The sequence below is a fragment of the Juglans microcarpa x Juglans regia genome, chromosome 4S (genome assembly GCF_004785595.1).
Source record: "Juglans microcarpa x Juglans regia isolate MS1-56 chromosome 4S, Jm3101_v1.0, whole genome shotgun sequence".
In the NCBI taxonomy this organism is placed as follows: Eukaryota; Viridiplantae; Streptophyta; class Magnoliopsida; order Fagales; family Juglandaceae; genus Juglans; species Juglans microcarpa x Juglans regia.
The window spans coordinates 14,667,153-14,692,770 of record NC_054601.1 but is presented as its reverse complement, the minus strand read 5'-3'; the positions used below and the strand labels follow the sequence as shown (position 1 = coordinate 14,692,770).

The 25,618-nt window shown below is 36.9% G+C and overlaps 1 protein-coding gene and 3 long non-coding RNA genes across 7 annotated transcripts; 1 reads left to right on the top strand and 3 right to left on the bottom strand.

The window, feature by feature from the left end:
- The first annotated feature begins 100 nt into the window (after positions 1 to 100).
- LOC121262678 lies at positions 101 to 24,655 on the top strand. Of its 4 annotated transcripts, XM_041165263.1 has the most exons (21): positions 102 to 549; positions 681 to 906; positions 1,360 to 1,465; positions 1,565 to 1,706; positions 1,853 to 2,117; positions 3,038 to 3,405; positions 4,162 to 4,235; positions 5,718 to 5,871; positions 6,283 to 6,469; positions 7,574 to 7,790; positions 7,930 to 8,427; positions 13,994 to 14,051; positions 14,654 to 14,741; positions 20,106 to 20,180; positions 20,274 to 20,357; positions 20,524 to 20,667; positions 22,309 to 22,381; positions 23,872 to 23,954; positions 24,070 to 24,124; positions 24,230 to 24,348; positions 24,455 to 24,655. In XM_041165263.1, exons 1-20 carry the CDS (start codon positions 258 to 260, stop codon positions 24,293 to 24,295), a joined length of 3,255 nt encoding a protein of 1,084 aa, XP_041021197.1. In that variant the 5' UTR covers positions 102 to 257; the 3' UTR covers positions 24,296 to 24,348; positions 24,455 to 24,655. The 4 variants fall into 4 exon arrangements, with proteins under 4 accessions (XP_041021198.1, XP_041021199.1, XP_041021197.1 ...); XM_041165266.1 differs by lacking the exons at positions 102 to 549; positions 681 to 906 and having other exon boundaries at positions 1,638 to 1,706; XM_041165264.1 differs by lacking the exons at positions 22,309 to 22,381; positions 23,872 to 23,954; positions 24,070 to 24,124; positions 24,230 to 24,348; positions 24,455 to 24,655 and having other exon boundaries at positions 101 to 549; positions 14,654 to 14,746; positions 20,524 to 20,581.
- LOC121262680 lies at positions 4,245 to 23,865 on the bottom strand. Its single transcript, XR_005940157.1, has 3 exons — positions 23,618 to 23,865; positions 22,857 to 22,858; positions 4,245 to 5,365 (listed from the first exon to the last, which is right to left on the bottom strand). It is a non-coding gene; the product is annotated as an uncharacterized LOC121262680 (long non-coding RNA).
- Positions 9,317 to 21,193, bottom strand: LOC121262682. The gene is made up of 3 exons (XR_005940159.1): positions 21,182 to 21,193; positions 10,220 to 10,223; positions 9,317 to 9,551 (listed from the first exon to the last, which is right to left on the bottom strand). It is a non-coding gene; the product is annotated as an uncharacterized LOC121262682 (long non-coding RNA).
- LOC121262681 lies at positions 10,734 to 12,447 on the bottom strand. Its single transcript, XR_005940158.1, has 3 exons — positions 12,278 to 12,447; positions 12,104 to 12,180; positions 10,734 to 10,821 (listed from the first exon to the last, which is right to left on the bottom strand). It is a non-coding gene; the product is annotated as an uncharacterized LOC121262681 (long non-coding RNA).
- Positions 24,656 to 25,618: the final 963 nt, after the last annotated feature.

Sequence of the window (25,618 nt, the reverse complement as noted above, 5' to 3'; positions counted from 1 at the left end):
GTCTCATGTACTGTTGTAATGTAATTTCAGTTACAATAAAAAAAATCTACTCTTATTGACACCTATTTCCCCACTGCCACGTGTACAAATTCACCTGCCAGTGGAGATTTCTTCCTTCACTTTTCGTCTTCGCTTCTCAGCTCTGCCCAAGGTACATTAAGATGCTGCTTCTTCGACTCCGAACCTGAAATCTCTAGCGCAACAAGTATCGACGAGACTTCAGAATTCAGACGCCATAGCCAATGTTACAGTAGCGGATGATTGAAGCATCCAGAGTTGAGCTATTATTATTCCTGATAATAATAGCATTTCTTTCTTATGCAATTACGCCCTCTTACGGAGAATCCTCCACATGCTTGACGGTTTACAAAGAGGGCGGTGCTCCGGCGGTTTTTCGATCCCCCAAATGCCCCCGATGGAACCTCTCAAAGCCTCCTCTCGATTCACGGACGACCACCGCCCGTTGCCAATCTGCCACTCTTCAGGGTCGCCGAAACTCCCAGGAGGATCGCACTCTCTGTGCCCTCGACATTCGCATCCCCTTCCCCGGTACGCTCTCTCTCTGTGTGCGCGCGCGCTAGAATTTTGTGAGAAATGTGTACTCTTTGCGTTAATAAGGTTTTGTCTTTACGTTATCTGTTTTGCAATTGCCATATAATCTTCATTTGATGTTGGAGCAGGTAAGATTGGGGTTAAGGAGGTTGTAGTCGGCATTGTTGCGGTTTTTGATGGCCATAATGGCGCTGATGCCAGTGACATGGCTTCCAAGCTTTTGTTGGAGTATTTCGTTTTGCATACGTATTTCCTTCTGGATGCAACGTTTTCGAAGAAATCTGCCGGAAGGTTTCTGGATAAGAGAGAATATGATGTTTTTCGAGTGCTTAACTGGGATGAAAGAACTACTAGGTCAGCATGACTTGAATCTTGGAGAGTGATCGTGTTTTTTGTTTTGGGAATGAGAGTGATCGTGTTTAAGTATACACACATGTCAATATCGTTATTATTTTTACTATTATCGTTATTATTTTTATTTTTACTTTTTCCACATTTTCCGCATTAAAAAGTTGAAGGGTCAATTTTTCGTATTTTACCTTTCGAGATCATCTATTATAATTCTCTGAGGGATGTTTTGTTGACGTGTGTACACTCGATCTTTCTAATCATACAGCAGTTCATTTGAACTAGTTATCTGGTTCTTTTTATTTTCCCGGATGTTAGTTTTTAGAGCATGAAACTTCTATTTTGGTACAGCTCCCTTATACTGTAAATGGTGTTCGTTTGCATGTTTGTCTCACCACAAATTTTAAATCGGGAAAGATGTTGTGGAGTGATATTTTTAGATTTTGACTGTTTTCCTAGGTTTAAGTATTCATGGCATGCGGATCTTGATGATTCGCTTCACTTAGAAATTTTGAAGGAAGCATTGCTGAGGGCAATCCATGACATTGATGTGACCTTTTCTAAGGTAAGTTCTGTTTGATGTTTCTTTGCTTGTTTAAGAATTATTGTGCATTATCCATTGTTTTTGGTCTTGATTTGACATACATTTACTTGAGCCATGAAGGAGGCGTCTAGAAGGCATCTTGATTCTGGTTCTACAGCCACAGTCATACTAATAGCAGATGGTCAAATTTTAGTTGCCAACATTGGAGATTCAAAGGCATTTCTGTGCTCTGAGAAATTCCAGTCTCCTGCAGAGGCTAAAGGTTTAAATTCTCTTGGTTTAATTCTCTGTTTTTACACATGTTCATATTCTTTGAATGCAAAGTTTGATTACATGCCATTCTTTTACTTGTCATTTGATCAAAAACATAGTAAAGGGTTTTTAAATGATGGTGGTTGTGGATTGCAGCGACTCTTATAAGGCTATACAGGGAGAAACGACGCAATGGTGCTATTTCCCGTGCAACAGATTATGACAACTTCAAAGCAGCTTCCTCCAATGGACTGGTGCATTTTTATGTCAAGGAATTGACCAGAGATCATCATCCAGATAGAGATGATGAAAGGATGAGGGTGGAAACTGCTGGTGGGTATGTTTTGGAGTTGGGTGGTGTGCCTCGAGTAAATGGTCAGTTGGCAATTTCCCGAGCAATTGGCGACGTGTCCTTTAAAAGGTCAGATTCACAAACAGAAAAAATTTTGTGGATTTGGAATCACTTTTTTCTTGCCATAGAATAGTTCTTCCAGAAAGATAAAATTTTTGGGAATAATGACTAATTTTTAGTTGTTTGACAGAACTATTGAAATGATTTTGAAAAAATTTTGTATTGATTGGATTACCCTAAAAATCGTTCGTCATCATGAACTTTGGTCGATAATCCCTGAAAATATGAACTAGAAAACCTGCCCATCATTGAGAATCACAACTCGGCAGCAAAGCTGAGGTTATTGCTGATTGGTATGAATGAGCAAAATGCATTGGCAATGCCCATATTATTTTGGCCATTTCCATCAAGATTGGAGAACAAGGCACGGCATGGACCTTGCAACATGTCAGAGACATCAAGAATCCAGAAGCTAACAGCAAAGACAATGGTAGCACATGGTGTTGTGGGTTTGTCAATGGGGCTTGGCTGAGGTCGGCGGCGTGGATGATTGGGAAAATGCCGGTATCATTGAGTGAGCTGTCAACAGCTTAAGCAGGAGGTGCAGTGGTTGGTTTGGTAGCCAATGATGGGCTTGGACAACATGCTCAAACTGTCTTTCAAAGAGAAGCTTTAATTAATCAAAGTTGTTTTGCACTTTTGTTTTGCTTTGTTTACTGTTGATCAGGAATGCCTTTTTGTTGATTGAGGTTTTGAAGCTGCACCAAACATTGTAAAATATCATAAATATTTCTGAAATGCATTTTGTGTTGAAAAACTCAATTGACCCATTATAATTTCCAAAAGATATCATAATGAAGGTCTGTTTATTCGCATTTATTTCCTTTTTATAATCTAATACCCTCAATTGACCTTGCACAAAAAAAAAAAAAAAAAAAAAAAAAAACTAATTTTTTTTTCTGATTTATATTTATTTGATTTATTTTCAGTTTTGGTGTTATATCTGCACCAGAGGTCACAGATTGGCAACCTCTGACTCTGAATGATAGCTATCTTGTGGCTGCATCTGATGGCATTTTTGAGAAGTTGAGCATGCTGGATGTTTGTGATTTGTTGTGGGAAGTGCAGAGTCATGGTACCTCAAGATCAGAACTTTCTGCTTCATGCTTGTACTCATTAGCTGATTGTTTAGTTAACACGGCCTTTGAAAAGGGCAGTATGGATAATTTAGCAGCTGTTGTGGTTCGTTTGGGATTGTTTGGTTTTTCTGAAGATTTACTGAATGAAAGGTGTGTTGGAGAGGGAGACAGAGATGTCACAGCAACAGGAGTTCTAAAGTTCAGTTATAAACGCTCAGGTGGCTCTGCCTGCTTTTTATTTTTTCAGTTTGTACTAGAGCCACTGCCACATCAATAACCCAAAACTTCAGAATTCATTTTTCCCACGACTTGCCCTTGCTCTGTTTGAAAGGAAAAAATGCTATGAATTTTTTTGGTTTAAAAGCAAGGTTAACCAATTTGGGGTGCTTTAAAGTTAAATGCCTGTTTTGTTTTTTGTTTTCCCTTGCTATATACTTTTGTTTCATTGAGTTGCATCTTAACCAAATGAATTAGAAGTCTAAACTGGCTGGTTTAGCCCAGTTGATGCAACTTTTGGGTTTCCAAGATGCATATTAACTGGTAGTAAAAGGAAGAAATCACTGTATTGTTTTCTCTACTATGTGTCTGCTTTTTAACTTTATGCATTTCATTTACATCTTTGCAGTTTATGATTACTGATATCTGACTGTTGTCTATATGAGGCACATCGGCTCTTTTTTATTTGGGCATGTGTGTCCTTTAGTTACATTCAAGTTAGTTTTTTGCTGTTCATTTTTGTGAACTGCCTTTTCTAAAAGGAAAAAAAAAACTACTTTTGGTGTATTGGTGGTGACAAGTGATAGTCTAAAGTTGTGGATACCATGTCAAAAACTTAAGATGATGAATCAAGTGATGTGGATTATATTGAATGATTTCTTTGTTGACTATATAACAAATTTGTATATTTGTGTATATGCTAATTGTGATGATTGTTTATCTGCTATTGTACTCATTACTATTGTCACCCTGATCAGCTGAAGGCACCACTTCTGACCTAGTGGAATTGGACCATACTCATCCAATTGTGGCCAAGTTTGAAAGATTATTGGTAAGTCAAAAAGCCAAGGATTTTTTTTTTTCTTTGTTTTGATCCATTTGTTTCTCTGGATTGGATGCCTTAGTATTATATATTATTGCCAAGTCTGAAAGCAAAGCACTAGCCTACTTAAGCACAAATGTTGTCTAGAGCCTAGGCGCAAGGCACAAAGCAAAAGTGCACGCCTCATTGAATTGGAGCGCACTTTTTAAAATGTGATGAATAATATAACAAACAATCTATAAATACAAGGAAAAAAATGTTTAAAAAGCAAGATGTTAGTATGCTTAGCCTATTGAGTTATTTACTCAATATGTTAGAGTAATATGCAACATGACAATTAAGTAATCATCTAATTACATTAATTTTAAACATAACATTTTATATAATTCTCACCTATACAAAAAGCATTTTATATAATTCTCTTGTGCTTTGCTAAATATACACATCTATAATAATAGATAACCACAATCAAATTTAAGTACATGGTTGAATTGAAATATAGCAAAAGGGCCATGAAAAAAAGCTCACGAACCTGTAGGTATTGACTTCTATACTAACGTAAGCAGTCCAATATCAATCCATCTGGAAAGCCAACTTGGACTATTATATCGGGTTCAAATCATATACATCACATGCAGAAACATGTGGCACCATGGTATATAAATGATCTTCAATATCAACTAAATACTTAAAAAAATTTGTCTACATCATTTTCGGAGTCTTGAAATGATATTTTCTATTTTTTTTCAAACAAAATTAAAAAAAACACGCTTTTATGAGCTCTAAATTCAATAAAAAAGCTCCAAAAGTGTGCTTTGGTAAACCAAAAGCAAAGCACTTCAGTCCTTTACACTCTGCACTAGAATGTACTTTTACCCGGCTGCCTTGAAATTATGATCATTTGTTTCTCTCCAAAGATATGTCATTCTCTATAGCAACATAAATAGATGACTACCAAACTGCCAATTTCAAGGTGTTAGAAGATCCACCAAACTAGAATGCATAACCCAAAGGAGCAAGAAAGTCATTGGCACTTGGCCATTAAAATCTATCGCAATTGCCTAAAGGAACAACGTGTTGAAGAAGAAGACTTAAAGTTCATCCTTGTTTGCCCGTAATTCAAAACTTTTATCATTACTCTCCCTCCAAATGCACCACAAAAGACATATGGGAGCCATTTTCCATATTTCTGCTACTTGTGGATTACCTTGAAGGTCCTTTCAACTTGCTAGGAAATTCACCAACCTTCTAGGCATTCATTTCCCATGCTAATCCCATTCTAGTAAATAAGTTCACCATAGACTCCTGACTACCACAAAATGAAGTAGCAAGTGATCTAGCGTTTCCCCATTATTGATCTAGAAATTGTTGTGGTTGAAAGAAAGAATTCTGGGTCCTCATAATAAGACCATTATTGAATTAATTAATTCCTTCACCATTTGTTTTGGGAAAGATTTGCATGAGTGATAGTGGCTGCGTTTCTTGCTCTAGGTCAAGAGGAAAAATTGCAATTTTGGCTATTTTCATTTATTTGAGAACCTTGATGAACATATGGATTACCCATTGCAAGCTGGAAAGGATGACCAGACAGACTATATGTATGACCTACCTCAGGCTCTACCTGAGGCCCTTGATCAACAGTGTGGTAAGTGAAGGTCTCACGAGGGTATTTAATCCTTTGTATTTCTTTTGTAATTGTATGCTGCCATGTGTTACCTCTAGGACTGCTTTCAGCAAATTGGATTTAAAGCATATTAAGTTACTCTATTTTTTCTTTTGTTTTAAAATTAATGTGCACGCCTATCAAAAAAAAATTAATGTGCATTAGTCTCCTTTTTTAATCCATCTCCCTTTGCTGTAATATCAATATATTGTCTGATATTTTTATTAATAATACATTGTTAGATTTAGATACAGTCTTGCATAATCTCAATGCAATGATATTTGGTGCTTACAAAATCTGAATCTGATAGTCAGACAGTTGCCTTATTTTTGCTAATAACACTTATTTATTAACAACAGCTAATTTATTTCTTCTTTGTAATTTTGATTTTAGGTGGACCTTTAGATTTGCATAATGACCAGAGTTTGTGCTTCTACCTTGGTATGACTGTTGATGGAGCTAAAGATCAGTGCATAAATCCTGAAGGCTTTGCTAGTTTTCTTGGTCTGCTTCAGTCGATTCCACTCCATGACACTGGTTCAAATTATGGATCATTTGAGTATGCAATGCCGGACTTGAGGTACGTTTTGTCTGATTTATTTTTCATAATTAACTTTATCGTTAAAACTTTAGCCTTATGAGTGTATGTACTTTAAAGTGCTTCAATTTTGACATAAGCAATTATGCATGTAAAAAAATAATAATAAAAGATCCAAAAGGCATGTGATGCACCTCTGCTGTGTTCATCAATGTCTAAATGTACTAACAGTAATCATTATGATCATGTTAAGGAAGCACTTACTTAGCCTTCTCTATCTGAGATGCTCCTCATAAATGGAAAATGATAATTATATCCAACAATGTCCAATACACTGAGTATTCATTCTAGTGTTTTATTGGATGACATGAAATTTTTTCCTTATTTATTTATTTAATAAGTTTGTCGCATAGGGCACTTTGTTGAACAATTGGAATGCATGACTAGAGCTCTAAATGATGGAACCATTGTCATAAATTATCTGCACAAAGCCCTGTACTTAAATGCAAATCGTACAGTAATACCCTATGAAAAGGGGCAGATGCAAGAGCAGTTCCAGTGTTAGAGCTCTAATAAGCTTGTATGTCCTGAGGCAGATGTAAATTGACTAATAAAGCTAAAAAAAAGTGTATCAGATAAAAGGGGAAAAATGTAGGTCAAAGTGGTGCTATTTTTTTTAGCTGACAAAAGGGCAAATTACCAATTTAGCTGACAATGCAGGAGAAATTAATTTCAACCCAACATGACATGTTATGAAAATGCAGCACAAGGAATTTTAATGGGATATAGAATATTACAGAATGTGCAATCTATAAAAAATTTATTTCACTATTGTTTTAGAAATATGTTGGCTGAGTTCCTTCCGTGGATGTGGTCATACTATGATGTGCTAAAATGAGGGATGCATGATGATGATTGTGTGCTAGTATTGCTCATTGATGCATTTAACATTCTGGCTGGCCTAGGTTAATATGGACCATTAACTTATTAATGGCCTGGTTATTTCATTGTATGCAAACCAATTTAAGAGAATATAAATCCTGTATGCTTATTTTCACTGTTTTCGGTGTCATACATGAAGTTCACACTCTTCTTTTTGTTCTTGGAGAAGATATCCTTAAGCACTCTTTCCTTTGTGGTTGTTAGGTACAAACTAAAGAAGAGGTTTGGTCGGGGATCATATGGTGAAGTGTGGTTGGCTTTTCATTGGGATTGTTGTCAAGAAAACAATGGTTCAAACTGTTATGGAAAGAACAATTATATCTCACCTAATTCTTTTCATTTTAACTCAAACCATAGTTCATCTACTCATAGTCAGGCTGATCCTGCTGATGAGAACTTGTTCATTTTGAAACGTGTAATGGTAATATTTTTTTAAACTAACTTTGAAACTTTAGAATTGCATGTAGATCCTTGATGTCTTTTCATCTCTACAACAGTTTTATTTGCTATGGAATATGTATCAAGATTAGCATGGATGACTATTTGCTTGCCATGAATAGGTGGAGAGGGGAGCCGCCGTTTACTTAAGTGGTCTACGGGAGAAGCATTTTGGTGAAGTTTTCTTAAATGCATCTAAGTGCCTTGGAGGCTTGCTATCAGCTGGAACTTCAAATACTGTTGTGGATGAATCACAGCTGGGAATATCTGACCCATTAGAGACAAATGATACAATGGTCCATGAAAACACTTGGAGTTTTGAAAATGTATTTCTCAACAAATTTAGAACTCAAAGGGTTGCATATGAAGAAGGTCTGAACCATATTGCAAGATATGTAGAGTCTTTCGAATCTCGATCTAATGAAATATGGCTTGTATTTCGACATGAAGGTGTGTCCTTGTCGAAGCTTATGTATACAGTGGAAGATGTAGATAATAATGCTGATGAAGGGGTTGAACATGTAAAACACGTTCAGATATTGCGTCCCTCAAAATGGTGGCATTGGTTGAAGACTACGGAAGCAGGACAACAGGAAATGCGCAGTCTTATATGGCAGTTGGTATGTCTGCAATACTGGTTTTGGATTGTTGATTGTCATGAAGTTTTTGGAAACCTAGTCAATCTATCAATTTTTTACTTCTTTAGATTCTATGCTGCTATATTTTGTAGGAATTGTTGCTTGGCTTGTGTTAACAAATCTCATAGAAGCTTATCCTTATCTCATAGTTAGAGTTATGTTTCTTATTGGCTGGACAAGTTTATCTTGATCATGTTTTCTTTTATTAGTGAAATAAAATTTTATTGAATCAAGTAAACAGGCAAAGCCTAAGTACATGGGTGAAGCCTAAGGACAACACCTAATTGCAAGTTAGAAGCTAGAAGCTAGAAATGGATACGAGGTTCGAATAGTAAGGGCCTTGGTCTTAGCGGTCTTAGTAGTATGCTCCTTCTAGGTCTAAGGCTTGAATCCTTGGGTGCACTGATCAAGGGAACTCTCTCCAATCTTCCTATTTATTACTTGTTTTTATTCCCTATGCTTGTGTGAATAGCCTGCCATTTTTTATAAGCTTCAAAGGGACTTCTTGTGGGAGGATTAGGCAATGAGTTTAAGTTTCACCTAGTTAAGTGGGACGGGTGGATTGGGGATTTGAAACATTATTCTTCGACAAAGCTTTGTTGGGAAAATTGCTTTGAAGGCATTCTATGAAAGAGGGAAATGGTGTGGCAAATGGTGGTGGGAGCCAAATATGATAACATGCAGGGAGGATGATCTTCCAATGAGGTTCGCAGGCGGTTTGGGGTTATGTCACAACCCCACCCTAACCTAGGACAAGGCCATGACCCATGACCTGTTCTTTCTTTATTATTATTAGTCCTATATATTTTTTTTCTACGAGGGTAATAAAGGATATGTGTGAACATGTCATGCATGTACTCTGTACTTCTAGTTTAAAAGAAACACCTAATAGACGATTTGTTCAATATTCTAAATAAAGGACTCTTAGAGTCCATCATTCATTCACCAAACATAACTAGTCCTAAATAAGAGGGGACTCAGTCCCTACAACACATACAAAAAGACATTAAACCATCGTATGTGGGGTTACCATCAACCCACCATAGAAGTTACACCATTACCATCACCCCACCATAGTATTTACATCATGCCCAAAGACATATTGTCTAAAGTTAATCCAACAAAACGTCCCAACACGGGACCCATCATAAAAAACATAAAACATAAACCATTATCATCAAAGTCGAACCGACAGGGGAACTCTAAGCATCAGCCCCTACCTCCTCGGCAGTGCCCAGCTCCATAGCCTCTTCATCCATACCTAGACGTTTAAAACATAAATACAAAGTGAGTCTAATACTCAGTAAGCAGTACACCATACAGTTAAGTTATTAATCACATAATCTTTATTTGAAAACATGCATACATAAACCAACAAAACGTCCCAACACGAGACCCATCATAAAAAACATAAAACATAAACCATTATCATCAAAGTCAAACCGACAGGGGAACTCTAAGCATCAGCCCCTCCCTCCTCGGCAGTGCCCAGCTCCATAGCCTCTTCATCCATACCTGGACTTTTAAAACATAAACACAAAATGAGTCTAATACTCAGTAAGCAGTACACCATACAGTTAAGTTATTAATCACATAATCTTTCTTTATGCATACATAAACATTTGCTAGTTCTTGACAATGCTTTCATGCATAAATAGTTTAAGGAATAACTATACTTTCATGCACAAATGATTTAAGGCATAACTATACTTTCATGCATAAACGGTTTAAAGCATAATTATACTTTCATCCATAAACATCTCTAAGAAATGACTTTACTTTACGTTTCACTTTTTTTGGCCGGTACACACCATTACGCCCCGTGTGTTGTGGTTAGCGGTCTTTTAGACCCGGATTCCTCCCGCGGCCACAGGTTGGGAATCCCTTTCATAGGGGGTTGCATTGGATGCACTACCAGTATTACTTATCCGACATTGCAATTTGCCTATTCCTTTGGTACCCTTTCATTCATATGGCCATTACGTACTTTCATGCTCTCATTCCTTTTCTTTCCTTTCTTTGCAGTCAAACATTTTCATTATCTTTTCCTTAGTCCAAATGCATATGCATTTCTTTGAAAAAGTGTTTCATGTCATACTACATATAAATAAGGAGTAGTTATTTAAGAGAGCATGTATAAAATTTCATGATGCATTACCATATACACATACACACACTTATAATCAATAGGGTGTTTATCAGGGGCTACCAAGAAAGGCTTGTACATAATATGTATACATTTATTCTTTCTTTAGAAGAACATTTGAAAAGAGAGAGAGACATTCTTCCATAAGAGAGCTTTGTGTAAGGAGCATAGTCATAGCTACTTACCTCGATGCTTTACAAGTAGGTTCCTTGAATCTTGAAAATAAACTCCTATTCAATGAAATGGGATAAACATATTAATATTCATTTTATTTTAAGCTTTACTATTCGACACCCCTACATGCTTACTTAAATTTCAAGTTGGAATTAAAGTGTTTTTCCTTAACCCATTTAGCTATCCACTATACATGGCACTAAGCCAAAATATTAATATCCTCGTTCTGACATTCAAGAAACCCATGAAAGTACATAACTTGCTTGTTGTCCCTTTTTAAAGGCCATCGTTTTCTATATGAAGGATAGGTAGAAATCATAAGTTAGGAATGTATAGATGGTAGGGATTTATTTAAGAATGGGAGGGAACAAGGAAGTGCTACAAGTCTGGAATTTTCATTTAAAGAGGGCATTTGATAGCTTTGTAACATCATTTGGAAGGTAAGTCCAACAAAAGGCCAATGCCCACAAGAGGGTTGATTTTTGTCACTTGTTCTTCAATAGTTTTTCATACTAAAATTTATTTTTGATTAAACAAAAAGGGTGAAATTGAACAAGTGATGAAATGGGCTGGTTTAGGCTTCATAACAGAACATATTTCAGAAATTCTGCAGTACATGGGCAACTAGCAAGTCTTAGTCCATTCATGGTCTTAAACATCCCTCTCTTAACCAAAATCCCAACTACACAATTAAGCAATATTAGAGTTGTAGAAAACTTAAGAAAAGCCTCATATATTTTCTGAAAACATAGCATAACAAAAGGGGTACAACACTCGGCAACTAAAATTCCTAAAACAAGTTTGCGAGTTTAAACTAGAATTTCTTAGTGGCTTACTTAGGCCATAAGCTTGAGGAAAGTATATCTAAAACTATAAACCTCAACTCCATTAATTTAACACATAAAGGCATAATTAAACATGGCTTAGACTCAAGAAAACACAAGAAAAGACTACAAAATCTGCCTTGCAAAACACACGGCTGGAACACCAAACAGAGCATGACCCATGGCTTCTTCATCTATATATATATATATATATATATAAACAGATCAATTAATCATCACTTGTGACTAACCAAGTTAAGTAGAAAATACCAATTTCGAGGGGTAGAAGAATACACGGCACAAACAGCTTCAATATGCTCGGTTTTGCCAAAAAAACAGAGCTTTCGGTTACCACCCAACTAGAACAACTATTAGAGGAAACAAATGAGGAATTTGTCTAGAGACTACCACATAATGATCGGCTAACACAAAAAATTCGAAAACCCCCAAATACATGGCACAAATTTGCTTAGCATAATCTCAATCGCAAGAAATCTTAAGGAAAGAGCATCACCTGACTTGGCTCCCTTTTCAAGCTACGGGAACAACCAGCAGACTAGAAGAGGAAGAGGAAATCCGAAGACTCAAAAGCTGGAACACAAGCAGGAAATTTCTTAAAAAATACCCTAGGTTAAACCCATAGATCCAAGATCCCAAACTAGAAGCTAGAATCATAGAACTCACTTACAAAGTCATTTTCCTTGAAGAATTTCGGTGGAGATCTTAAGCTTAGGAAGTGGAAGGAATCGGCTTGAAGAGAAGAGAGGAATCGCGCGGCTAGTGGAAACCGAGAGGCTTCTCGTGTGAAGGAAGGAACACTTAAGAAGTTTTCTCTTTTTGTTTGCCTTAGGACCGACGGGTGTAAGGGAAATGAGAAAGGAAACTACTTACTTGCCTTGGAAGCTGACATGTAGGAGAAGGAAAGGAGATTTAATTGGCTTGTTGAGGAAGCTACAGGTTCAAGGGGAGAAAATTCAATGAATTTGATCAAGCTTATCCCATAAGCTACGGAATGAATGGTGGAGATCAAATGTGAGGAGATATTTCCTTTACCTATCCATCCAATGGTAAAAAGAGTTTGGGTCATTTCTTGAGTAAATAAAATTAAAGGGCTTGAAAGAAAATATTGTAAAATCATAAAAATCATACCCTTGAATTATTTAATAACCCACATGAAAATAAAAGCACACCCATCTTTAAAATAAATGATAAAATAAGAAAATAAGAAAAGTCTTTATCTCAAAATATTTAACTTAAAGAATTAATATATGACGTAAGGACCTACGTAGTAGGGTTTGGGTATTACAGGTTAGGGTGCAGAAGACTATTAATTTTGAGACGACATTGCCACATGATTGAAAATTTAAATGTTCTATTCATTCTTCAATGAATTGTATTCTTTCAGGTCAATCTTATTTCAATGTGTTCATCTCTTCATTTGGCTCCTTATTTCCTTGGAAATGTATTCATAGGACCAATGCACTTTCAAAGCTTTTTTTTTTTTTTTTTTTTATGGTTTGCTTGGCAGCCCTAGGAAAGATCCGAACCACCTATAACATGAGAAAGAGGCACATTATGGTATCGGATAGGTCTACCATGTGTAAGTAAAATGGGGAAAGCATTGATCAGCTTTTGCAACATTGTGAGTTGAGTTATGGGTGGTAATATTTAAAATATTTGAGATTGAGTGGGTTATACCTCAACGAGAGGAGCTGTTGATGGAATCCCTGTGTAAGGCATAGAAATTCAAAGGATGGTCCCCCTATACTTATTGTGGTGTATTTGGCAAGAGTGCAGTGCTTGAACTTTTGAAGGCTGAGAAAGGATGTTTTTGGATTTTTTTTTTTTATGTAAAATTTTGTTAATACCAATAAGCTTGACCAAGTATATAGGATGTAGACAAGAGAAAACACCTAGCATACAAGGAACATTAAAGCCCATCTAGGAAAATGAACCTAACAAAGCCCTAGCCCATATGTTTTTGGAATTAAAAGCACTATCTTCACCACCTTTTATGTTTGGATGGCTACCTACCACAACGTTGTATCACTTGAATTCCAGACTTCAAAGACTTCTGCTCTTTTTCTTCTTCTTGTTAGTTGGGTGTTTCCTTTGTATCCTCCCTATGTACTTGGGTAGCTGTGACAGTGATCTCTATTCCTCATTGCATTTAGGCAGCCTTTGTGTTCCTTTACTCTTTTAATAAAAGGCACTGTAAAAAAAGGTTATCCATGTGTTTTTATTGATTGAAGTAGGTTTTATAAGTTTGAATTTGGATTTGTACCAGATATGTCCTGTTTTTAGTAGTTTTCTTTCTCTTTTGCCTGTTGTGCTCATTTAGATATCTGACACGCTCTACTTATAAAAAAAAAGATATCTGACACAATCTTTTTCATGTGCTCAGTTGTTGGGGATCAAGTCCTGTCATGATCGCAATATCACCCACAGGGATATCAAACCCGGTGAGGGTATACTTGCCTTATGATAGAGCCAGTTATCAATTAATGGAGTGTGTATGTGTGTGTATATATATATGTATAGTGTGCATTGCATTATAAATATATATTTATATATGTATATATTTGATATGTAAATACACACATTTAGATATTGTCATCAGATACCAATTGGCTGGCATTGGTTAATCTGAGCTCCATTAGTCCATTCTTTTTCTCCTGTTGGTTAATCAGCATTATTTCGATTGTAAGGTCCTACGTTATCCAGTTATTTGGTTATGAAAAGAGTTTAAAGAAAACAAACTGACATACTTTTGCATGATTTTGCAACTTTCACCGCCCATCTGTTTGCAATCTTGCATGTTTTACCTCAATGGCCAAAACTCACATGTTTGGTTTTCTGATGAAATGTATGCTTAAGTTTGTGGAGTGACTTCCAGTCTTTAGTTGCTTTCATGTCAGTTAGAGACTTGTATTTAATGTGATGAAATGCCACACACGCATATATAATGGACATTGCCTTATGTTAGCATGATTTTGCATTGCTCAATTATAAGGATTAATATTTGGCTGAATAAGCTAACATGGAATTCTTTTATATTTGAAAGAGAACATGATCATATGTTTTGAAGATCAAGACACGGGGAGATGCCTAAAAGAAAGTCCAACTGGAGATAAGAATGTCACCACCAAAATGTACCGTCGAGTATATCCTACCTTTATTGTATTTCACTTGGAATTTTCTTTTTTCATTTACTTTAAACGTCATTAGCTTCTAACATTGACTGTTAGAGAATCAAAATATAGGCGCTTTTGATGAGCTTGTGTCTATAATTTGAGAAGTTGATCGATTTTATCATATGTACAAATGTATGCATGCATATGGTATAGATCATAAATTCGTGGTTGGATCAGGAACAACATGCAAAGTTTGAGGCTTTGAGCTGTGGGGTGAAGGAGTAGCTATGTCTATCCTACCCCTTCTTTAGTTCAGCATTTGATAATAGGAAGGAGTTTAGGGCTAGGGCTATGGGCTAGAGCCTTATTCCCACTCCCAGCTGTTCACTTTTCCATCTTTCTTCTGGACATTTGTGGGCTATATTCCAAGAATTGTATCTCCATGAAAGACACAAGTTGGGCAAAGGAATTCCAACAAGACACATATTTGGGTGGCCATGGAAGTTGTGCTAGAAGCGCTACCTATGATGGCTAACCAATAGTTCTATTAGGGGTGAAAACCAACGCCTTCGGTGCGGTTTTTGGACAAGACCAATGCCGACCGACGAGAGGAAATATGGAGGAGCAATCGGCTGTAACCGGTCGATGGAGAGGAGAAACCGGCCGTGTAGACTCCGGCGGTTCACGGTCGGTTTCTCGGTTTGAGCTAGCGGCAATGGTGGTCTGAGAGAGAAAGAGAGAGAGAGAGAGTTGCAGAGGAGAGAGAGGATGAGAGAAACTAGAAATCGATCGGGGAAGAAGAAGGGAGGTTGAAGATGATATAATATCTAAACAACGCAGTTTGATTTAAATCAAACGGCGTCGTTCCACTTTTTTTTCGCATACATTAAGGCTAAAATGATGCCGTTTGGTTTAACTTCGTTTCAGTTTCATATATATTAAAACTGAAACTAATATACCATAGGCCGGTTCGGCGGTTTGACAGTGGTTCAAACCGGGACAGAACCGACCAACTTCGGTTTGAGCAAAAAACCACCTCATGCCAACCGGTTATCCACCGGTTTCAGCCGGTTCCTGATGCGGCCGGTCGGTTTGCTTCGATGGTAGCCGGTTGCGTCGGTTTCTGTTCAGCCCTAAGTTCTATACCAAGGCTATGAAGGGTCACATGCCACAAGCAACTTGAAATTTTGTACAAGGGCAGTGTTGGTAATCCCAAGGATTTTGAGAAGTAGAGAAGGTCATTCCAAGGTTGTTGGTCAGTCCAAGGTAGCCGATCAATCAAAGATTCCCCGTGTAGGTTGTCACTAGAGATGTTGCATAGCTCCTTGCTCTCTATGAAGACAAAGTTGCTAGAGATGATAAGGTGATCTTCTAAATATTGTGGAAGTGGGCTTGGGGATCCACAGCATAAAAAGGCCCAATCAGCTCGATATATTTCATATACTCACATCTCCTTGGCCTATTAAAATCAGAGGCCCATTAGATAGCCTTTTTTATAAGTAAAAATTTATTAATATCAATAGGCATAGCCAAGTACACTAAATGTATACAAGAGAAAGCATCTAGCTAGGAAGCAGAAATAGATACAAGGAAACCATGAACATTAAGCCCACAATAGGGAAACCATCTGAACAAAGCCCAAGAGGGAGAAATTAGAAACCTATCCAATCTAGACCAAGCCCGATTGGATGACCATGTGAATGATCCTCCAATCTCTTGCTTGGGACAAAGACATGCCTCCCCCGATCTCTCACTTGGGAATTGAGTAATGTTGAAGCAACCACCAATGTTCCAAGGCATGTCCCACTAATCCTGGTTTGGCCCATAAACTCTGGAAAAGGCCCACTTGAAATCATTGACCACATTTTTTACAAAAGCAAGCCACCGTTAACTCTCCAGCACACTTCTGAACTCTCTCTCCACCACCATTGTATCCCACATAACTAATACTCCACTCAAAGCTCCCTCAGAAGCTAAATAGGGCCATCCTACATATTGGAAACTCCACAAACTCCGAACAATACTGTGAGAAATATATTCCATTTTTATTCCTGAAAATACACAATATCAATTTTCCATGAACGGAGCAAGTTTTTAATTTGGGGACACTTATTAAACTCGTTTAGTTCTGAACATTCCAAGTTAAAATCTTGGGCTTTAGAATACAACTAGTTTTGCCCTCCCTTGACTTGGACTACGTCCATTAGCGTTATGGTTGATTGCCCAAGTAAGACACTTTAACTCCCTGTGCTTCTTAGATCTTGGTTTTGCCCTCCCTTGACTTGGACTACGTCCATTAGCGTTATGGTTGATTGCCCAAGTAAGACACTTTAACTCCCTGTGCTTCTTAGATCTTGATTTTGTTCCAATTAAGTGATCCGCCTCAATTGCAGTTAGTAATGTTGTGAATTGGTCCTCAAATCCTCCACATGTAATCCCCATGCACTGTTGTATATTGTTAACCTTTTGCAAAACCCAATCCGATGATTAACCAGCTATATTGTTGATCGGTGGAAGAGATATTAGGGGGAAAACATCTTCCCCAGACTCAGCTCCAAACTGTGCACCAGGCCCTAAATATTCCTCCTCGGCAGGCACCAACGACAACCCCATCATTTCCTCCACACCATCTCTAGCATAAAAATTCCATACCTTCTCAACAGCTCCATTTTTGCTGTCACCACCTTGCCCAAAGATATGTGTTGATCCATAAGGTGCCTAAAGAGATACCGAAAATTGGTTCTCTTCGTCATGAGAGGTGGGGCCATGGTCACCATTTGAAGTTTTGGGTTGGCGGCAAACCCAGAAACTCCCCCAAGTCTCGGCAATACATCAAGTTTCTTCACTTCCAGCATGGGTGTTGTCGTTTTGTTAGAGAGAACATTGACCAATTAAAAAATAAATTATTATAAATTGAAGGATTCAAGGGCTATCTCTAGAATAGACAATAGAAAGTTAAAAAGTCTGAGTTGCTTTATTAGTTCTGACTCGGGTAGTTCTAGGCAAACAATGATGAAGGGAAGGGTGCTTTAGTCCCACATGAAGCCGAGGATACTATCTTGGAATGTGAGAGGCTTGAATGTTGAAGAAAAATACCTCGTAGTGCGAAATTTGTTAAGGGAATATGTTTTTCAAGAAACCAAACGACAACATTGACTAGAGTGCGAAATTTGTTGGGGTTTATGGTCCTAACTCTAATCAGAATAGAAACTTCTATGATATGAATTGGCATAAATGATTAGATGGTGGGAAATATGGTGTTGCATTGGGGGAAATTTCAGTGTTATCCAATTTCTAAGTGAAATGTCGGCTGTGGCACTCTAGTCTATTTATGGTGGAATTCTCAGCATTGTTTTAAATATAACCTCATTGCTCCTCCAATGGAAAGTGGTTACATGGTCGAGTAACCAGGATATGTCTCCATAGCCTTGGATTGATAGATTTCTTATTTCTTCCAAATGGGAAATGTTTCTAGAAGTGGCCCAACGAAGACATCCAAGACTGCTCACCCCACTTCTCATTCTCTTGGACTGTGGGCACTTTTAGAAGTGCTATAGGTACTTAAAGTTTGACTTCATATCGTTTTCTAGGATTCCCTAGTTATGTTTGTTATCACAAATTAACGGCTCTGAAAGCCAATTTGACATTTTGGAACATGCAAAGCATTTGACAATGTCAGGAAACAGAAGAAGCTCTTTCTGGTTGAACCCAGTTCCTTTGAAGATTTGAAAGAGGAAAGGGCATTAGAATTGAAGAATAGTGAGGAAGGATTTCACTAGTAGTGAGGTGGAGAGGCTTACCCTTTTGGAGGAGATTTGTTCGAGATTGAAATTAAGTGCCTTGTGGTTGGCGTCTTGTGATTGAGAGAGGGCCACTAGTTGTTTTTCCACCAGGTGGCTTACTTGCACCGACAAAAGAATTCTATAGACTACGCACCGACAAAAGAATTCTATGGACTACTTGAGCATAAATTGCATAAAAATTTCCAACAAGAAGAGATTCAGGAGCAGATTATATAGTTTTACTTGAAACGATGCACTGAACACTGCTGGTGACCAAAAGTGGATGGCTTGGCTTTACAGGTACTGGCAGAGGAAGAAGCTGGTTGTTTGGAAAGGCCATTTGGGAAAACTGAAGTTCAAGCAGTGGTAAAAGAAATGAATGTTGATAAAGCCCTAGTACCTAATGTATCCTACATGGACTTTTTCCAAGGTTGTTGGGAGGTGGTGAAAGGTAATCAGGGTTTTCGTGACTTTCATGCTGATGGAAGAACTGTCAAAAGCCTTAATGTGACAATATTATCCTTATTCTGAAGAAGGTGAGGTAAAAAAAAGGTGTGAGGGTCGTTGACATCAAAGACTTCAAACACAAGTATTTAGAGCTGAGTTTACAAATCATCACTGATGTCCTCGCTGATAGATTGAAGTTGGTGTTGGGAAAAATTCTCTCAATTTCAAAAGTGTGTATTGGGGAAGGGAAATTCTTGATCTTCGTCTTTATTACTAATGAATGTTTGGACAGGAGAGTAAGATCAGAGATGGGTGCTCTATTTAAGTTAGCCTTTGAAAAGGCATGCGATTAGGACATTAGGACTTTTTGCTGCATATGTGGAGGTGCGGCTTCTGGAGGTGTAACAGTGCAATTGTATAGCTCAATGCATTTCCATAAGGTGGTGTTTTGTCTTTCAGAATTGACTCTACCCTAGGGGTTGGCTCAAGTGGCAAGGGCATTGCTCTTAGTGGTATGCCCCTCTAGGTCTAGGGTTCAAATCCTTGGGTGCAAACAAGTTCTAGGGGCCACGTCATATCGGTGAAAAGCCGATGATTTACTTGATCCGTGTGATGAGAAACTTGAATGTCGATTGGTCAGATGAGAGAGGATGTATCTCTCCAAGGGAGACAGGATAACATTGATTATAGCATTTTGTTGAGAAGTTGCTGAGAGATTTCTTATGGGATGATTTGGGGAGGAATAGAAATTCTACCTAGTGAATTGGCCCAAGATGTACTTCACATGGACTGGGTTGGTCTTCTCATTATTCTCCAGCTGGTTTGACCATTTTTTTTGGATCCAATATTGAGTGGTTGGCTGCCCACCAGAAAAAGCGGTTTTACCTAGAGAGCAATTATTTGTCACAGAAATATTCCGGTGCCTCATTTGAAATTGCTTCTTTACTTCTCCAGACTATTTATAATGTAACCTAAAAAGTAATCATTGTTTGGTGGTATGCATCCATTTGCACACTATTCTTTCATTCAACTTAGAGAGCATTCATGATCAATGCTTCGTTGTTGTTTGATGTATAATAATGTTACTGAAACTGCGCTTTTGTATTTATCCATGCTGCAAAAGGGGTTAATCCCTTTTTCTCCAATTGTTCAGGCGCATTATTGACTTTGGTAGTGCAATAGATGATTTCACAATGAAGCATTTCTATGGTTCCACTGGACCTTCTAGGTATCTCTTTTCTATTTGAAAGCTTTTTAATTCTTATTTATCTATGTTTTAATATCTTATGTGATCCATATATTGATTTTTGGGTTACCTCAGAGCTGAACAAACTTACGAGTATGCTCCACCTGAAGCACTTCTCAATGCAAGTTTCTATCATGGGCCAATAAGTACAACTTTGAAGTAAGTCAATCTTCAAAATACCAATTGTAAAGTTAGCTTTATTGGTTGATTTTTCAAGAATGCATGGAATTTATGGACTTTTGCTGCAAGTTCATCTTCATTAATTGGATTTAATATCATTTGGATTTTTGCACTGATATTCACCATTTCTGGTTTTATTTGACAGGTATGATATGTGGAGCATTGGTGTTGTGATGTTAGAGTTAATCCTAGGATCACCAAATGTTTTTCAGATAAGTGCTTTAACACGTGCTCTTTTAGACCAGCATCTTAAGGGTTGGAATGAAGGCCTAAAAGAGCTTGCATATAAGTGAGTTCTGCACTTGACAAGACTTTAATATTTGGTCAAATTCTTCTTCAGATGGAACTTTGAATGGCTCGTACTGATAGTTTCATCGTTAAATACAACCATTGGCATGCTTGAAAATAAAATTTTGAGACTCTGATTTCTCATATGGAGATGACTCTCCGATTTAGGTGCAAGGCTGCCTAGCAATGTAGCAGTAATCAATGTGATCATTCTGTAGCTGCCTAATAGCATAATGCTAAATCTGACTGCGTTGAACTGCTAAGAAATGTTTAGGGAGGATATAACTAATTTATTTTGTTATTAGTGTTAGGCATGATGCTTTCATTGTCTGAGATCTTGCCATGTAATGGCGATTTTGTGCATGTCCCTGCAGCAACAGTTCATAACCATGTAATCACATCCTATATCCTAGATTTTGAACCATTTTCTTTAAGTATGTGCCACCTAGAGCTTCTGCACTTTAAAAAGAAATGCACCACACCAGATTATTTAAAAACAAAAAAAGCTAGTCCACCAGCCATCCTAGGGTTGCCACCTCAGGTGCCGGAGTGGTAGCAGATCACCCCAACTGGGGTCGATCTCACCAACCTGGCCCCGGGGTGGACGGTCACACCCCAAATGGGATGGCTAGCCACCCATGGGGCACTCCTTGTGGTGGCACAAGACTCCTTGTGAATGGCTGTCCACCGTTTTTAATTTTTGTTTTTTTCCTTGAAGAGCTTTAATTTTGTATGGGAGTTATGTGTTTTTCAATAAAATGTTGATGTGTTAGCTTTTTATTGGAGGTTGTGAAGGACATGGTTTATACTAGGTTTTAATTGAAGTTAAATTCTTATTTACAATACTGGATACTCTGTATCTAATCTTTACCAGCCTTTATCTCACTGTTTCTCCTTCACCTGAAAGTTCCCAAAATCTTCACCCTCTCTTTCTCATCTTCCTAATCTAGTCAATTTATTGTGGCTTCTAGTTCTAGTTATGTTTGTCTTTATACTCTAACATCTGTTATAAAGTTTTTGCATGTTTCTACCTATCAAAAATAAATTATGTTTTTGCATGTTTCTGCATTCAAAGTAACTTCACCACTGGCAACCTCTCTTTTTGGAGTCAACTAGTCTGCAGCTCCCGGTCCCACTCTCTAGTTTTGGAGTCATGGGGGGTAGAGTTTTATGCCTCATTTGTTTTTACAGATGAGATGAGATGAGTTGAGATAAAAGTTGAAATTAAATAAAATATTGTTAGAACATATGGATTTGAAAAAGTTGAATTGTTTATTTTATTTTGTATGGAAATTTGGGAAGGTTGTAATGATTAGATGAGATGAGATGAGTTCAGAAGTTTCCTGAAAACAAACGAGGCCTTAGTCTCCATTTTCTTATAGTTTGTAGTCTTGCTTCAAGACAAAAGATTTGCTATGACAAATTTCTTGTATGTGTACGCTAAATTATCCCAAATAATTTTGTCATTGGTGTTCCCACTCCTTCAACTAATGGATTGAGTCGATAGGAAAGTTAAGAACTGTGCAAGTAAGATTTGCAACTAGGTCTAGGGTAACATTTTAATCTCTGGGAGTGAATTCTTTTGGTCTGTTCTTTTAGGAACTTCTTGAGAGTGATTATTGAAACTTGTTGATGATGACAGACTTAGATCATTCATGGAATTGTGTATCTTAATCTCTGGGAGTTCCTCAAAACATCAGCACTCAATGGACCCAGTAAGTGTACCATCTTTTATTGCCAAGTGCCATCGTAAGGTTTGTTTAAGTGTAACAACATACTATTTTTCATTGCCAAGGGTTCTCCTGTGTTTGTTAGTGTGCGAATGTACTGTTCACTCTTTTTACTTCATATTCTGCCCTCACTTTGCTTCAGAAATAGATTTTATTTTGAGAACCTTGTTACTGACATGCTTAATTCCTAACGTAGATTTTCTAATACTTTAATTGGTGGTTATAAGCATGGTTTGGGGTCTCAAGCTAGATCATGGTATCTGCCTACATACTGGAACAACTGTAATTCATGTTTAGAACAATGGGAAGGTGTTTGTAGCTATTAGTAGGTAAAGAAATTAAATAGAAATTTCACCTCAATCTATAATAATTCTGCATAAAATTGGATATCAATGATTTGTTATTCCAAGTTGGTTTGTTTTAAATATTGGAAACAATTAGAGCAAAATACCATATAAACTTCTCCAGAAGCTTGTGTGTTATGCAAATGGAGTGAACACGGTATTACATTACTATTCTGTGTTGAAGGGCTCTTATTTTGGCTTCATTATCGGAAATTTCTATAGTTTTTCTCTAACGTGATATAAATGTATTTTTGACTTTGAGTTGTCCAATACTTTAGGTTGCTAGTTCTGTATTGTATTTACTTGGACTCTATTGATTGAAAGTGTTATTGATATTAATTTGGCACTTCCTCTTTCCTTTGCTTATTCTTTATCTTTTGGGAGAATTTGAGATTCTGTGTTTGTTTTATTGCTTTTGGGCTAATTCTGATTAATGATATTGCCCTTCTAGAACTGGAATTTACATCATTGCCTTTTATGTATAAGAGTGACTGTTCATTCATTCAGAGTGGCTGGGCTTAAAAAGTGCATGAAATATACTTTTAGGTGATTTTTGAATTTGAGCATTATACTTTTCGTTTGGTTACACAGATGAGATGATATGATATGAAAGTTGAAAGTTGAATAAAATATTATTTGAATATTATTTTTTTAATATTATTTTTGTTTTGGGATTTGAAAAAATTGAATTGTTTATTGTATTTTGTATAGGAATTTGGGAAAAGTTGTAATAATGAGATGAGTTGAGATGGTTTGTGTAACCAAACGATGTTATTTATTTATAGTGCAAACTGATGATGCAGTGTCCTTCTAGGTGAGGGCTTGACATGCAGCTCTGGTGGTTCATTAATGAAAATAGATTTAAGGCTGAGATCACTCCACTACTATTCATAGATCATCTGAGATCACCTCACTACCCAAACGTAGCCTAAGCCAACAGAAGGCACCTGTCCCCCTGTGGTGGAGGGGAGTTTTCCAGATGAACTTTGAGTTGGGCATAGCTAATAATAGCTTTGTGGAATATTATCCTTTTGCAAAATACAGTGCTGAAAAAAGTTTTCTGGTCAAAGTATATAATCCATGTGTATATTTCGTGGTCTCTACATCTACTAATAAAATTTTCATCTTCAGGTTGGACTTTCACCAGCCTCCTGGAAATGCTCTGAAGAATTTTTTTCCAATCAGATAAAGAGTAGAGATCCTCTGAAACTAGGGTCTGTCTATGCTACTATGCATCTCTTCGATACTAGTACACATCATTTTATTATTATTGTCTAGTTCTTGGGAATGTTAGCTCATCAAAATATCTTATTTTCACGATGTCTACAGGTTTCCAAATGTATCAGCTTTGCGATTAGTGCGCCATCTATTAATTTGGGATCCGGTAAGTTTTTCATAGCATAGCTAAATGTAATGGGGATTTAAAATGCTTGGAAACTTGATGCATAGCTAAATGTAATGGGAATTTAAAATGCTTGTGAATTTCTAGGAGGATAGATTTAGTGTTGATGAGGCTTTAAGGCATCCTTATTTCCAACCTCCTCCCGAACGATAAGTTTTTCGCGAAGTTCATTAGTTATTTTAGTGGTGATTTCTTTTCCCAACAAGGTACCATTCTCCTCTAATCTCTACTGTCTTATGCCCATTAAACATACATCTATCTACTAGACTACTACCACTAGTTCCATAATTTATTTATTTTCTTCGACTCCAGGTTTCATCTTGTTATTAATCGGGAAAGGAATTTGGAAGTCAGAATTGCGAAGCCTCACAGAAACCGTTTCAGGAAATTTTAACTGATCTAAACACACGAATACATGGGGCAATTGTGGAAATATCTTGATTTTCATTTGCCCGGTCAATGATCTACATTATTGCACCTCCAATACATACAAGCAAAAAGCAATTGATTAAATGTTTAAACTAGTGAATTTGTGTGTATATGTGTGTGTGTGTGTGTGTATATATATATATATATATTTAAATGTTTAAAAAATGTTTGAAAGAAAAAAAATATATAATTATACTATGAGCACGTTCAACGGTATATGTTGGGAGGCAGAGTAGCAGGGTAGTAAACCCTTCACTAAATGTAGTGTCTCACTTGGGAAAGTCCGAAATGGGAATTTCAGATCCTAATACCATCCAAGTCCTGTTATTCCACATGATTTTCTTTAGACCTTCCCTTCAACTCTAACGAAACCTTAGAATTTTCGAATGAATTGTCCAAAATCTCTACATATAATTTTTAAAAAAAAAAAAACAATAAAAAAATATTACTAATAACAATAACCTAGAAAAAAATTAAAAATGACAAAAAAAAAATCAGGAATTGAAAAAATAGATGGTCACTAGTGGCTGGCGTTGATGGCCATTTTTCTGTTTTTTTTTTATTATAATTTTACTCTTTTTAATTTCCTACTAAGTTTCAGGATATTCTACATAATTTACTCAAAAGTCTTAATAGCTTTGTTGTATGTAAAACAATTCAACCAGGTGAAGGGCATGAATTAAAAACATTGGTAGTCTGTATACAAAATTTGAAGTTTTCATAGTTTGGAGAACAAATTAAGAATGTGTTGTAATTTGGGAGTGCAAAGTAAAATCTCCTTAATATTAAATGATCTTCATGGGCAGAGATGTTGGATCTATCCCAAAGCAGCCAGTGTGAAACGCATTCTTGTGTTACGTATTTGTTGCATGAGACATCAAGTCAGGACCAGGATTACCTAGCTAGGCTTTTTAAGATGATTTTATAACGGAATTTTGAAAGCTCTTGACTATTAATTTTAATATAGAGGTGCACATGTCCACCGGTTACTAATTTTTATTTTTAAAAAAATAAAAATAGAAGAAGACGACATTTTGCTGCTCTTTA